The sequence below is a fragment of the Patiria miniata genome, unplaced genomic scaffold (genome assembly GCF_015706575.1).
Source record: "Patiria miniata isolate m_02_andy unplaced genomic scaffold, ASM1570657v1 HiC_scaffold_6, whole genome shotgun sequence".
Lineage (NCBI taxonomy): Eukaryota > Metazoa > Echinodermata > Asteroidea > Valvatida > Asterinidae > Patiria > Patiria miniata.
Window position 1 is genome coordinate 450,387 of NW_024037073.1, and position 15,264 is coordinate 465,650.

The 15,264-nt window shown below is 40.7% G+C and overlaps 2 protein-coding genes across 2 annotated transcripts; one reads left to right on the top strand and one right to left on the bottom strand.

Annotated features, from left to right (window-relative positions):
• The first annotated feature begins 1,185 nt into the window (after window positions 1-1,185).
• On the top strand, window positions 1,186-14,878 carry LOC119743123 (solute carrier family 45 member 3-like). Its single transcript, XM_038219482.1, has 4 exons — window positions 1,186-1,390; window positions 9,892-11,233; window positions 11,977-12,242; window positions 14,256-14,878. The coding sequence occupies exons 2-4, from the start codon at window positions 10,036-10,038 to the stop codon at window positions 14,469-14,471; spliced, it is 1,680 nt and encodes a 559-aa protein (XP_038075410.1). The 5' UTR covers window positions 1,186-1,390; window positions 9,892-10,035; the 3' UTR covers window positions 14,472-14,878.
• Window positions 3,176-4,767, bottom strand: LOC119742708 (jerky protein homolog-like). The gene has a single exon (XM_038218876.1). The coding sequence runs from the start codon at window positions 4,466-4,468 to the stop codon at window positions 3,176-3,178; it is 1,293 nt and encodes a 430-aa protein (XP_038074804.1). The 5' UTR covers window positions 4,469-4,767.
• Window positions 14,879-15,264: the final 386 nt, after the last annotated feature.

The window sequence follows — 15,264 nt, forward strand, 5'->3', positions numbered from 1 at the left end:
ACGGAATACATGAACTAGAGTGAGGGAGGTAAGGGCAGGATTAAAGGGCTGTTTACAGCCACAGGAGCCTCCAAACAAAATAAATCCAAAAAGTTGCAAATAGTCAAAACTGCGGTTTACAGACCTTTGACTCAAACTGGCGTCTTTTAAAGAGAATTTTGTTTTTGAAATAGGATTTTTTTTAAAAATGGGGAAAAAAATGAAAAACAAAAAATCATGCAACATAATGAAGGCCAAGTGAAAAAATTACCAGTTTCCCTGCTTCCTTTTTTGAGGCTGCATCAAACTGTTTTGTTTTTTTAATTTCAGGCATAACTTTTTTCCAAGATGTTTCAGATGTTCAGATGCATCTAATAGCTTTACTAATGTTCAATAAGCACTTCAAGAAGGTTTTGTGGTTATCAACTAGTAGATAATTAACTACCCAAAACAATCAAATAAAAAGGGCCTCCTCCTTTTTAAGGCATATATCATGTGAGCTAAATAATGGAAACCAAATTTTATGAAGGGAAAAAATCATCAAAAATATACTTTTTATTTTACAAAACAAGAGTAACGTACTTGACAGAATGTCGACGGCGACTTGATCGTTCAGGTTTGTTAATGATTGACTCGTGTTTCGTTTCCCTAGGTAAAATTCATTAGTCGCTGAAAAAGTTAAAGGACAGCCCCTTCCCCCTCCCCCCCCCCCCTGCCCCAGTTGTCCCTCATATTTCATGATGACTGCGTCACTCCCAAAAAAATATTTCCAGGAGATCAAATTAAATTTGCCTAAAGATATCAGTTCCACCATGGAGGAATGTGTTCTTATTCCTCCATGGTTCCACAAAACCAATCATTCAGTACCAATCAGACTGCAAACTTTTCTTGATGTTTTTCTTAGTGTTTTCTTGATTTACCGCACATCCTGCTACCGGTCTACGTGTCCAATAACACAAGACGTCCAATCACGAATGTATGCCTGTTCGGTGATAGACGCCGATTTCAATTAGCCGTGTCCTAATAACAGCTGGCTGCGACCGGCCATAACACAGCGGCTTATGGGAAGTGACTTCAGCCGCTTCCATAGACACTGTGTTATCGAAAGCCATAGCCTAGTAATAATGAGGACGCGACCCAATAACACAATAATCGTACTTCCGGTTTTGGTTCTCAGTCGGTGTCAAATGGCAATCGGGCCCGAAAGTTCAACACTCTTGCAATCGCAATGGCTTAGACTGTGTGGTCTGTGCGGTGCAGTGTCTTTTGGGAGTTTTTGATACACAGTTTCGGTTTTGCTCATACTATCAATCATAGATGTTTCAGGAAATCACAACTGAATATGTTTGAATTCTGTGAATAGAGGGGAATCTGGGGAGATGTTGACTGGATTAAGAAGCCTCGGAGTGAGGTAAGTTCAAGTTTTATCGAAGTTCGAACACAAGTCATTGCTGCGCTTGCAACAAATTCGTGTATTTGCCAGAATGCACATGTACACGTGTGCAGTCATCCGTGTGTACTTTGTTCACGCGTGATTAGACCTCTTGTGCACTTTAACATGACAACATGAAATTCACAAAACTGCATGCTGAGTGGATTGATTGATTCTGAAATTAGATGGCCTAATGTCAATGTCTTTGTCAATGAAAGTTTCGCGATTAGAATCTTTGTCAAGATTCTGGTCGTTATTTAATGTTGTTTAGCCTTTATGGTGGTTGTGGTGGTGTACTCTAACGTGGCGCACTTCGACAACTCACTGGACATCCGTTCAAATTGCTTCAAAATCCAAGAGCCGATTCTGTTCAGACTTACACACGTTAGTGCCGGATTGAACACCCTCCAGAAAAACTATCTGTCATTCATTTTGGTTTAGTACAAATGACAAAAAAATTCAGAGAGTACGACAGAATTGTCAAGAAGCTACTTATGCAAAACTGTCGAACTGTCCCCTAACGTGGTGCACGCCGCTGATTGGCTGAAATGGTTTGGTACCATGCTACGGTGGCCTATGACGATCATTTGCCCTGACGACAATTTGCCGTGAAAAAAAAATTTCATTTTATTGCATTTTACGTTATGCAGGAAACAATATGGATCTTTAGGTGTTTACAAGTTTACTAACGGCTACAACATTAAAAACAGTTGAAAAGTAAAGCAAATCTCTTGAACCTCGAAATCAGAAAATATAGCAATGCAAAAAGACATGACCCCTAAATAAAAAAATAAACATGGTCATTTCTGTTTTAGCCTCTGAAAAAGAACTTGCAACGTCAGGCCACATTGATTTTTAGAAAAAAATAAACAGTTACAAAAACGTACGCTCGTCCAATATTGTAAAAAAAAATAAAAATAAAAATATCCAGTAACTTGAATAAATGTTTTTTAAAAAGAAGTAGGGCCTACAATACCAACAAATGACAATACAGACAAACAATACACTTTTGCCAGCTACCAAAATCGAATAAAGAAAAACAGTTACGAAAGTTGACAGGTTAAAAAACAGTTAGGCCTATGAAAGTTAACAGGTTAACTCTGCCACCGATACTGGAAAGTAAAAAAAATAATACATATCCCCACGTACGCTGAAGTTATTAAAACATAATGTTCATATATTTGTGACCGTGTGCATGTTATTTATAGTTCCCTTTTCCTCGTTCCAACGCTGCAAATGGGACACAGAAATTCTTCTTCGATCGTTGGTTCCGTCACTCTGTTGCAACAGTACTTCAGGTGAACCCAGCTGTAGCACTTGTCGCATCGGGCCCAAAGTATTATCTTTGGACCTCCAGTTTTCTTGACATTTTTCGGCCATCTTCTGTTGTAAACAACACAGTTGTCGTCCTCATCGCTCACATCATCTGATGATGGGTCGGGAGAAGAAGCCTTTCGGCAGCATCTGCTGGTAGATGGCTCTTGCGACTGCGGCAGTGACGCCGTGCACGTGGCCCGCAGCGGCGGGGACTTGGGTGCTTCCGTGGCGGATGACGCTATAGTCGGTATGGGCATTGACGGTGTGATTAGCGGCGACAATGGCGGAGGCATGGGGGACATCGGTGGTGACTCGTCGTACGATGCTGCCAAGTGGTCTGCTGCTGGTGCCAAGTGGTCTGCTGCTGGTGCCAAGAGGTCTGCTGCTAGTGCTAGGTCTGCTGCTTGCGGAGTCGGCTCCTTCGATTTGCGGCCTCCTTGTTTACTTTTAACCTTGAGGTATTCGTCTTCCTCCGTCAGCATTCGGGCACTTCTTATTGCTTTTGGTCGCCTGGCGAACACTTCTGGAGATGATGGAAACTTCTCGATAGGGGCCATCGATGGAAGAACTTCCCCTCTCCGGTTGCTCAGGGAGCTTGCTCAGCACGACGTCAGGGTTGAATGGGCAAATTCCAGTGCATCTGAAGGATGATACTAAACTGTCACTGCTAATTCCCATCATGTAAGCTTTGCATGCCAGCGAGGCGATGTCTTCTTCGACCAGAATGCAACCTGTGTTCTTGTACTTGTGGAGCCAATTGTGAACTGCTCTGTTGTAGGTGGCCTTGAAAGGAGCAAAGCAGCCCACGTCAAGGGGTTGTAGGATGTGGGACGTGTGTGGAGGTGTGACAAATAAATGCACTCCTTCCAACCGGGCCTCTTCGATAATCTGCACGCTGATGTGGGTAGAATGGCCATCATACAGCAGAAGAAGCGGCCTAACTGACCCAACTTGTGGTAGGAAGTGACCCTTGAACCATTGGAGAAAGGTAGCACTGTTGCTCCAGCCGGTCTTTGTGGCATTATAACCTGTCCCTGACAAAGTCCCCTCCGTCCACTCTTGTCGAACCCTTGCCCCCTTGAAGATGATGTATGGCGTGAGCCGATTTCCCATGGCATTCCCACAGGCAATGATGGTGTGTATTGGACCCCGTCCACACGAGACAGCGTTGAATGCTCCTTGGCTCGGCCCCAGAGATTTCGGTGGCTTGTGATCTCTCGTGATTCCTGTTTCATCGACGTTGTATATCTGGGCAGGACAATCACGCAGGTTGTACTTCTCGAGAACCTCTAGAAGTTTCCCAAAGTACGCCTCTAAAATTGATCTCCTGGACATTTCTGCCCTCAAGTGATCCAGTCTGCTTGGCCTCCTCGGTCTTATGATATTCTTCCATCTTGTGAGGAAGCCGTAGTACCAGTTCCGTCCTGGTATGAAGTCGGTGAATCGGCACTTGCGCTCTTGATCCTCGCTGCACAAGATCCGGGCCATTTCGCCGGCGATCTCACGGATTTGACTTCCAAGATAGGAGTACCCCATTTGCCCCACATATGAAATGTGTTCTGCCAGCTTCTTTTCTTCATATTCTTTGAAGAATGTTGTACGTCCACCTTGTGGTTTCCCGGCAGGTACTCCATTTGTTGCCCATCGTCTCAGCGTGGACTCGGGCAAATTGAATTTTTTTGCCGTCAGTCGATAGGAATCTTTTCGCTTGACTTCCAAAGAATGAACGGCAGCAAGCATGGAATTCTGCCGAAGATCTCTCTACAAAAATGAATAAATAAACAAACAAACGATATACTACAAGTTTATTTATTTTAAAATTTAATACATGATTAAATATACAACTCTAGCTCAAGTTAAGAGAATAGAAAAATCAGCAGTTATGTTTCAATAATACATTTATTTCTGACACGATATTTAAAAGGCATCCTAGACGTTTTAAATACATAACAATTTCAACAATATTCATATAATGTCAATTACCTCTACGTTTTGCATATCCGCTACATTTACTCGATTATAATATCTAATCAAAAGTGCACCCGCATGGTACCGGTGACGCCAAGCCACATAAAAACTAGGCCTAATTGTATTCACTTTATATGTCTATTACAGGCTACCGTACATGACGTCATGACAACCTAGAGCAGACGACACTATTTTTACGTTCCGGTAAATTTCCAGTAAACTTCGGATTATTCTGCTTACTTTTCATTAATACTGATAACGTTGACGAATAATATTACTTTTTAATTAGTTTAATTGTTTTGGAATCTTGAATTAAAAGAAAACGTCTGCTTGTTACCTTTTTTTGGCCATTGTTTCTGGACGTCGACGGCATCTTGATACTTTTTGCTATGGGATCGTCTGGCTTTCTGTGTAACCTTTGACCTTCTACGCGCAATCGTGACGTCAGAAATTTGAATCTAGTATGTATATTTGCGAAGGATTGTGTGACCTTTATTAAGTGTTAATTGTAAGAAAAATGGATTGTTCATTTCGTCAAGAGAGGAGAAAAATCAAAGTGCGCCACGTTAGGGGGCGCGCCACGTTAGGGTACACCAACAATATATACTTCTTTAGACACCTCTATTTTTTACAAGTTCCTTTCACAACTGACTTGTGCAGGCTAAAGCAGTCTTATTCCTTCAGATTATAATCATGTTTGTTTTAATTTTGAAATGTACTTTCAAAGAAAATGTAACTTTCCTACTTTTTATTCAGTCAGAGACTTGAGACGTGCGAGTTGTAGTTCTCACAACATGCACGAAGCGGTACGATACGCTTTGTGCTAGTGCTTGTCCCTGTCATGACACAATGAAAGCCTGATGCTGATTGGCTGATAAACAAAATTTTAAAATATTTTTTTTTATCAGCAAATCAGCATTGAGCTTTCATTGTGTTCGCCACTGTCGCTGTCTTGATATTGAGTGTGTTTTCTGGTTGTCACCGTCTTCATGAAAGCCCAATGCTGATTGGCTGATAAAAAAAATAAAAAAGTCTTTTATTTTATCAGCCAATCAGCGTCGAGCTTCCATTGTGTTCAGTACTGTCGCAGTCTTGGTTTTCGAGCATGTTTCTGGTTGTCGTCTTTTACCTCGTAACTTCCCTCATAAGTCATCAAAGCCCTGCCCTGTTTCCACACAATTAAACCTGCTGATGTTCAAGAAGGTGTTATAACCAACTGATCAGATGTGTCTAGAAATATCAGAATGTCACTTTGAGTGTCATTTAGTCAGCTGTTTTGGTGGGTCTTAACCTTATATAGGAACAGGGGGTAAAGATAACGATCACCAAAGTACAATGTATTTGCTACATGTAGGTGGGCACGGATGTCCGGGAATTTGTAATAGGCTAATCTAGCCGAAAGACCCATTTTTTTGAAACTCAATGGTTCTTGAGTCTGGAGTGCTGAATGATAACACATATCATTATCAACCAATGAAAACTGGTGAGCAAATGAAAAGATGTTTTCATCGGATGACGTCACTTCGCCCCAATCTATTTATTTAAATTAGGCCTACGCATTTTGTTTTGCCATTGACAAAGATTCTGCTGGAATTGAAATGTGTGAATCACGGACCATTTACACATAACAAAGAACACACATGACTGCTGAACATAATCGATGTAACCCTTGAAATCGTAATGCACTGCTTGCCCTAAAAAAAATTAGGCCTACATTATTAGTTATCCCGCGAGCGCAAGTGGAACACTGAATAATGTAGTGCGTCTGTGTCCCACATACCACGAGACCAAAGGCCGAGTGGTATGTGGGACACAGACGCACTACATTTTCCGTGTTCCACAAGCACGAGCGTGATAACGAATTGATCTTCAAGCAAACTTGACGCGTAGTAAAGTTGGACCATCACTTTACACGAACCTTTTAGCGGTTTAGCGCATGCAGCTGGAATGTCGCTCGCATCTTGGAATAGCGCAATACGCAGGGTGCGATATGGACCGTGCAGTACAGCCTCATATCACACTGTCGTTGCCATGGATCGACCAATCAAAATCAAGGATACAAGTTGGCTTGAAGATAAGATCTACTATTAAATTCATGATCAGAAAAAAATTCAAATTCACAAACTTTACAGTCTCAGGTTTGTTTGGAACATGAGCCTGCGTGGTCCTACTAGTTTCTTGTTCCTATTTTTTGGATCTCTCGTAAGCATTACTGAGGAGTACTGTACAGTTAAACATAGACCAACTTGTCCTCATGGTGGGAGTACTTGACATGCCCAACAAAGATTTTCCAACAAAAATGCCTTTGATATTTGTCTAAATACTTCTTACACGTTTGTAATCACTAAATATGGGGTATTTCAATTGCAAGGTAAACATGTCTAACATTGTCTACGCAAATCTGTAATAATTTATACTGCACCCAAAGGTCTCTGTATTCTGCCAACAACAATTCTGTCTCAAGTACAGAGTTCGTGGCAGTTATGTTTATTTCAATTCAGCGGTACAATTATTTTAACAGAAAAGTTTTCTGCAACATAACACACTCCAAACACATTAAACTAATAATTTTTTTAACAATATGGATTGGATGAGAATTCAGGGAATGTTGATCTTTTCCTGAATTTGAAAACATCCATTGTAACTTTTAACTTGGGAAATATTCAAATAATCTGTTCTGACCGTTAGAAATTAGGGAGTGCTTTCTAAAAATGTGCAGAGTTGGTAACGTTATCGTTGGTTACCGGTACGTGTGTGTTGGGAGTTTAAGTGTTTAATTACATGTAAGTGCACGCCCTTAACATTCAGCTCCTTAACTTGTCCATAGAGACCTGTACGTTTGGTAGTGTATTAAGTACACGGCAACCAATGGCATGAGTTCTATGTGAAGTATTTGCTTGTTCAGTTCGAGTTCGGTCTGTTGACACTGGTTGAAGACTGTGCAACATGTGGTGCGGCAGTGCAAATAAAATGCCGCTCACGAACATGTGGTATTTATCCACTCAACTAAACACATTGTGTACACAAGTTGATGAGAATATGGGAAATTGATTAAAAAGGCTAACTCGTCTGCCAAAGCGGGGGGAAAAATTTAAAAAGACTTTGTGGCGTTTTACAGACAGGTGTTTTGAGTTGCGCATTATTGATTGGTGAATAAACTGCATGGGACCATGCTGACATGTCTGGCTAAAATGCCTGGTTGAATTTTAAAAACAATTTGGTGTCATTTTTGTATAGAGGGGTGTATGTGTGGTTTATTTTGTGCAGCCACTTTTTGAATGCCAAGTTTCAAAGTTTGACAGTTTTGGAAAGTTTTACCTTTTACAAATACAGTCTCATTTCATTTTCATTTATTGTTTCGCAGGAAAAAAAATATATGTACACGTATACATGTATTAAAAACAAGTAACTACAACTAAGGTAAAAAGATGGACAAATAATTGAGATAGGAAAAAAATTGCACCCCTGCAGGATCACTAAAAAGTTAAGGTAATAAATATCGAGTAGTTCTCCAGGCACAATTTAACACAAACGGAGTAAAGCACTGCAAAAACAATGAATATCACCCCCACAAAAATCATCCTAATTCGTGAATTGCACTTTTATACAATCAAGGAATTTAAGTTCAAAACCAAGTAGACTAAACACTAAAAAAGTTATAACAAAACATATTACCCCCTCCCTGCATGTAACTACATACAAATTGCACAAAGAGAGTCAAAGTATTCATCAGAATAATGCTAGGGGTGTTCAAATTCAAAGCAAAATAAAACAGCGTGCGCTTCAATTCCAGATATCAGTAATGTTTCTGGGGTGGATAATGTTTGTGTCAGTCATTCTTTGGAATGTTGATTAAATTTAAATATGCCAAAATTTGAGCAACTTGTCTCTTAACCCTAACCCCGCTGAATCCAACAGGATCCAACTATGTCACATACCCGATGGAGCCTGTTGGATTGAGCAGTTAACCCTTGTGTACATTCCTCATGCAAAATGTTGGATTCAGCAGGCAACTGAACCGCATTATAACGCATTGTTGGACTCCGTTGGATTCAGCAGACAACTGAAAATGAGGCACAGTGGATTGAACAGGAAAGTCCGGTTGGACTCTGTTGGATTTAGCAGGGTAGTCCTGAGGAAGTACTAGGGGGTTAGGGTGTTAATATCTGACTGAAAAGGTACAATCTTTGTAGTCCTGTTACTTCCAAGGGAATTTTAATTTAATTATTAAAAAAGTTCATTTTAATTTTGTAACAGGTGTTTCTTAAAATCACAGGTTGCTTAAGGTCGAATAATGTGCATTCTGTAAAATCTTTTAAAGAAAATAAACTTTAAATGACTTGTTAAAGTTCCTAGCACCCCCATTTGAAAATGAAACACCAAATCGTTTTTTTTTTTACAAAAACAGCTGCTGGCAAAGTCTTCACGTTAATTATCTGCATCTCAGGCGTGACCAATTCTTTTGATATTTGCATACAGTTAAATGACAGGTGTTGTTGAACAAAATAGTTGTCATCTATGTGAGTGATCTGTGTTTCGTTTTTTCATCCTTGTCTATTTATTAATTGACACGAGTGCGGCTTGGCGCCATTTTAACATCACTTTTCACCAGGTGTTGCTCCACACAAATTTTTGTTTGGTAAAATTCTCTGAAATTTTGACTTGCTCGAATGTGTAAAATTTTCACCTGTAAATGTTCTGGTGAGTTGAGATGTTTTTCCTAAATTCTGTTCAGAAATGCCCATAAGCTTTAAGGCTTTCTACATTGTGTAAATCTATGCTCACAGGAAATATCGTCATTAACCATTTTGCGCCGGGATTATTTTGATATTGACTGGTCCCAGGCGCAGGATTGTTTTTCACGAGCCTCAATGCCAGACGGGTTCAGGTTGTCATCTGCGGGTAGCATATTCTGATATTTCCGGCCTCGCTCGCTGTGAGCGGGTCGCAGACAATATTTCCAGCCTCGCTTGTTGCGTGTTTATTCGTCATCCGTTCCAAATACTGCAAAAACTTTGCGTGTATGCATCTCATTCGATGTGAACTGGTTAATCTTATCACTAAGTTAATTTGTCTTCATTCAAGATTAAATTTTCCCTGGATTTTCCTACAGTCATGGTAAGAATCTGAGAGAAGTTTATTGTTTCTCCAGTTGATGTAGTTTAATTGTTATCAATATTTTATTTTTCTTTCAGATCCTGCCAGTTATCCTGGCTTGTGGGTTTCTCCCGTGATACATCTCTCCACAACAACTCACTAACAAGACCAGCACCGCCGATGAGCCGAAACTCAAGATCTAAAGTCATCTTGAGAAACTGAGCGCCAACATTATTGCCAACATGAAGATGGCCACGGAAACCCACCCGGCCCATTCCTCATATTTCTACCTGGTCATCCTGAATTTATACACCTTTGGCATTGAGTTGTGCTCCTCGGCATCCTTCAGTTATCTGCCTCCGTTGTTGTTGGAGACGGGCTTCTCCGAGACGATGATGAGTATCGTCATGGCGCTCGGACCCTTCTTTGCTCTTATAGTCTTGCCGTGCCTTGGTACGGCTAGTGATCAGTGTACGAGTAGGTACGGCCGTCGCAGACCGTTTATCCTAGTTGTGACAATTTGTATCAGCATCTCACTAGTCTTGCTCCCAAATGGGATGGATCTGGGACTGAAGCTAGGCAACTTCCTCCCAGGAAGGTTCACCGGCCTTGCCATCATCTCCTTCTCTGTCATCCTCCTTGATTTCGGCTCCCAGATCTCTCTCCTACCAGTCGAATTGATCATGTCCGATCAATGCAAATCCGAAGTCCAACTCAACAAAGCGTACTCTGTATTTAACTTCATGCTAAGTTTGGGATCTTGCTGCGGCTACGTGGTGCTATGTATAGATTGGAACAAGACAGATTTATTTGCTGTCCTTGGTGGAAAGGAACACATGATCTTTGCTATTCTACTTTTCCTTTTGCTCATATCGGCGTTACCCACGCTGCTGTTCGCCCACGATCCACCAGTCACAACTCGCGATCTTCAGCCTAAAATATCCACCCAAACACCTTCAACTGGAAACCAAGCTCCAACGCATCCTAAACAGAACGGTAAAACAACTGGATCTGTTCCCACCAGCCTAAGTAACAACTCACCTCGTCATGATCAGATCCCACCGATAGTTCTCTCAACTAACCCACCTTCCATCTCCATCAACGTTCCGACCGTAGTGACCCTCGGAATGCCCATCTCAGTCAGCCGGAGACACTTGATCGTACAGATCGCCTACCAGTTCATCAACATCCCCATAACGTGCGTGTGCACCTGTATTTATTTCGTTGTTCCCAAGTCCTACCAAACGTATCTCTCAGATACCGTCCATAGCTTAAGAACGATGCCGTCTGTCTTGCGTAAGCTGTGTATCGTCAATCTGCTGACGTGTATGGCAGTCATGGGCTTCAAGTTGTACTTCACTGATTACGTCGGTGAGGCGCTGTATCATGGCAACCCAGACTCGCCTCTGAATTCTCTTCCAAGACAGTCTTATGAAAACGGTAGGTACAGCTTCAATTTCTCTTTACATGTACCTGGTAGGAGTTTTAGTCAAATCAATCGCAAGTCAATGGCAAGTCAATCGTAAGTCAATCACAAGTCAGTCACAAGTCAATCACAACTCAATCACATGTCAAATCACAAGTCAATCACAAATCAATCACAGGTCAAATGCAAGTCAATCGGAAGTCAATCGCAAATCAAATCACAAGTCAAACGCAAGTCAATCACAAGTCAATCACAAATCAATCGCAAGTCAATGGCAAGTCAATCGCAAATCAATCACAAGTCAATCACAAGTCAGTCACAAGTCAATCACAAGTCGATCGCAAGTCAATGGCAAGTCAATCACAAGTCAAATCACAAGTCAATCACAAATCAATCGCAAGTCAATGGCAAGTCAATCACAAGTCAAATGCAACAAGTCAAATGCAAGTCAATCGCAAGTCAATCGCAAATCAATCACAAGTCAATCACAAGTAAGTATTGTAGTAAGCAGGAGGTCGTGGGTTCAAGTCCCATTGAGTAAGCTTGTGAATTTTTTCTCGCAAGCCCTCAAACAACACCGAGTATACACGTTGGCAAAGGGCAAAACCCAATATAAAAATTTACATCATCCTGATGCAAATTCAATCAAATTAAAAAAATATTTATACCAATCAGGATTGTGTCATGTTTGAAGTGGTGCCTTCTGCAATAATACAATTGTTTCACATTTTGAGATTGTTTGTTCTTTGCACTCCAGGTATCCGAATGGCCAGTCTGGGTCTCCTTCTTCAGAGCATCACCTCCGCCATGTTCTCCTTTGTTCTCAATCATCTCGTCATCTCCTACGGAACCATCTCAACGTTCCTCTTCGGCATGTTGAGTTTTGTCGTCATGACCGCACTCATGTTGGTAGTCGAGGATATCTCGTTGACGTTAATCCTTGCTGCGTTTACTGGGTTTGCGTCGGCTACAACCAACTCATTGCCTTTCACTTTGCTGTCTTCGTACCACCAAAATCAAGAGGTTTGTTTTTATATAATGAATAAGTAAGATTTGAGTCTTTGCATGGTGGAGATACTAAATAATGAAAGGTTTGCGGAAACACCATGTGCGAATAATTTCTCAACTAAGAGAATGGTTCTGAAAAGAACCAGAGGTATAAACTCGTCGTTCCGGTCAGTATGCTCTGACCGTCTTCAGGAGAGGTTTGTTTTTGGATTCCTTTTCACAACCACATTTCAAGAAAACTGCTCTTTGAATTTTACAGAGGCTCTGTCTGAAATCAACATATTTGTCTAGGCTATGGCTATGTACTGTAGCATCAATGTGGACCGTAGCTTTAGCCGCTAAACAACTGATTCTGACTTGGGCTTACCCAGTACAGTGTATTGTTAGTAATGAGCCATTCCAGTGTTAATGTCAGCGACAGAGCTTTTAAGAGTTTGGTGAATAAATCTGACAATGTATTTTTCAAATCTTAAACATCCGTTATCTGGTAATGGTCAAGGAGATTACAGACTAGGAGTTTGGGATCATTTCTCTGAATCATAAACTAGATATGGTTAATCGGCTCTGTGTCACCAACATTGCACTTCCACTCATATGTGACATTGCACTTCCACTCATATGTATTTGGAATTGCCCAAATACATTATAACCAAGCATTTGTCAATAGCGACCATGGTGCATGTATGTTCATAGCCTACTGCTTGTGATAGTCACATAATTCACTTACGGGCTGTAAATGCTGTACATGCGCAGTGTGAGACATCCACTAGTCTTCGCATGTTGGCGACATTTTACCAACATACTCTGGCGCTACGGTGGCATAAAATGTCCAAAATTTATATTATATGAGTTTTCCCAAAGTTATATCTCGTAAATATATACTCAAAACAAGTTTCCAATAAAACTCACCATATAATCAACCGGGCTGTATTTTTTTAAAAGGAATATTCGTTGCTTTTTTTTGGCCATGAAAATTGACTGTGAATCATATTGCATAAGGAGCAAATCAATAATTGTGAATAGAAAAAAAATTGCTCCCTATTTATCACCTGGACGGGAACATTGACATTGCTGGCTTCACTTCCATAGGTCTCACTTATTCCTAAAAACTCAGATTTTTATAAAATAAATATCATAACCAACGAAAATCACTGCTTGCGAAAAGACCATTACGTCATTTGAATATGGAACATCAATAGACCTATTGAAACAGAAATTAGAGTAAGAAAAGACTGATTATGTCATGCTGCATTTAAGCCTTATTAAGGGACAAAGGCTGATGGCGTCGAGAGATATACCTGGGCACAATAGACAAACTAAGTGGAAAGCACAAACATATGTGGGTGTACATGTAGTTGCTACATTGTAGCAAGCCTGAAGAAACATGTAGAGAGAGAAAAATTAAGAAACCTTAAGTTGTAGAGGTGGGAGGAAAATCCCAGATAATAATGTGGGGGAAATCTGTAAAGTATGGTAGGGACTGAAAACCTAATTCACAGGCCGGCTTGAATGAGATTCAAACCCCGGTCACAGAGATTGAAGGCGTGGAAAGTAGTACCACCATTTCAGCCAATTTCTGAAATATTATCCTTGCATTGTTTCTTGTATTCCAAATCCGACACACCACTTTTTACACTTGGATTCAACCGAATATGCAAACTTTGAATTGAAGTTAAAAAAAAGTAAAAATATTATGTATGCATCGCTGTATTTATTGGAGGCAGCTGACTAGATGATATTTGAGCGGCTTTAAAATGCAAATTTTGGCTACTCTTTCTCGCACAAACTCTCAAATCATGCATGTGAAGTGACTGCTCGCCAAAAAAAAAAAATGTGGCATTTGGCAAGCAATAAAATGGTTTAACTTGTATGAAGAAAATTAAATCATCAACGTTTTCATCATCCCCTCCAGACAACTTACAGTTTTCAAATATTCTCTTTGGTGAAATGTTATTCAGATATCTGGTGATCGAATATTTGGATATCCGGTTAATCAGCACAGCCCTATTTTTGTTTTCCTTTTTTCAGAAGTACTACAGCGACACAGAGATACAAGATTCCCGGCAGCGTGGTATTGGCGTCGATATGGCCCTGCTAGACAGCGCCTACGTCCTGTCTGAAGTCCTGTCTTCCTTCCTGTTTGGTATTGCAGTGGAGATAACGGGCACCACGCTATCTTACATGTTTTGCTGTTGTGTGTGCGGTCTGCTGGGTTGCTACTACGTCCTACAGTTGAAATGTTGATTGGTTATAAAGTATCAACCTGTCAATACTGTGACAGAATCTACATGTGTTAAGTGATGTGTTGTAATTTGCATATGACCTCATGATGACCTATGATATACCATAGAGCTATATTAAATTACTAGAGCGCTTACTCTTCATTTTTGTGCGCGGAGACGCTTTGAAGCCGTCCTGGGCGCAGACATTTTGAATTTATGTGCGTGTTTGTAGAACACTAACAAAATAGATGGATTGAATTTTAAAGGCGTACTCTAAATGCAGCGCGCAAGTAGAATATACGCAAACAACTTAAGCGCATCGTGACGGTTCAAAAATCGTCACGGCGAAAAGCATCTGCAGTGGAGGGACGCGCACACGTTGCGCTGTTTGCCTAGAGCAAAATGACACGCTCATTTGCTGATCGTGTGTTTCGGTTTTGGGCGTATCAGCTTCGATGACGCACCGGTACGGAATACAAACGCAGATGCAAACAGACGTACAAAATACGTACACAATTTCTAGTTCTCCATTGGTTTGTGTACAAACATGGATGCGCCCAGCAGGCATCACTTTGTACATGAGTTAGCGCTCTAGTAATTTAATATAGCTCTATGGATATAGCATACATAGGTTTGTCATTTTGTGGTTTGAGGTCAAAGGTACCATTGTATGCTGCAAGCGACCTTACTAATTTGCATATGACCTCAAGGTGACCTTGAATTTGCATATGACTTCAAGGTCGTCTTCTGTCATATTTTGCATATGTTTTCAACCCTCTACCCACATTTTAATGCTTGCATGTCATTTTATAGTG

What these genes read in the sequence shown, in the direction of transcription:
- LOC119743123 (XM_038219482.1), top strand. Translation starts at nt 10,036, where the DNA reads ATGAAGATGGCCACGGAAACCCACCCGGCCCATTCCTCATATTTCTAC. An exon ending in AAGACAGTCTTATGAAAACG is followed by an intron (nt 11,234 to 11,976) that starts GTAGGTACAGCT and finishes TTTGCACTCCAG; the next exon opens with GTATCCGAATGGCCAGTCTG. An exon ending in CGTACCACCAAAATCAAGAG is followed by an intron (nt 12,243 to 14,255) that starts GTTTGTTTTTAT and finishes TCCTTTTTTCAG; the next exon opens with AAGTACTACAGCGACACAGA.
- LOC119742708 (XM_038218876.1), bottom strand. Translation starts at nt 4,468, where the DNA reads ATGCTTGCTGCCGTTCATTCTTTGGAAGTCAAGCGAAAAGATTCCTAT.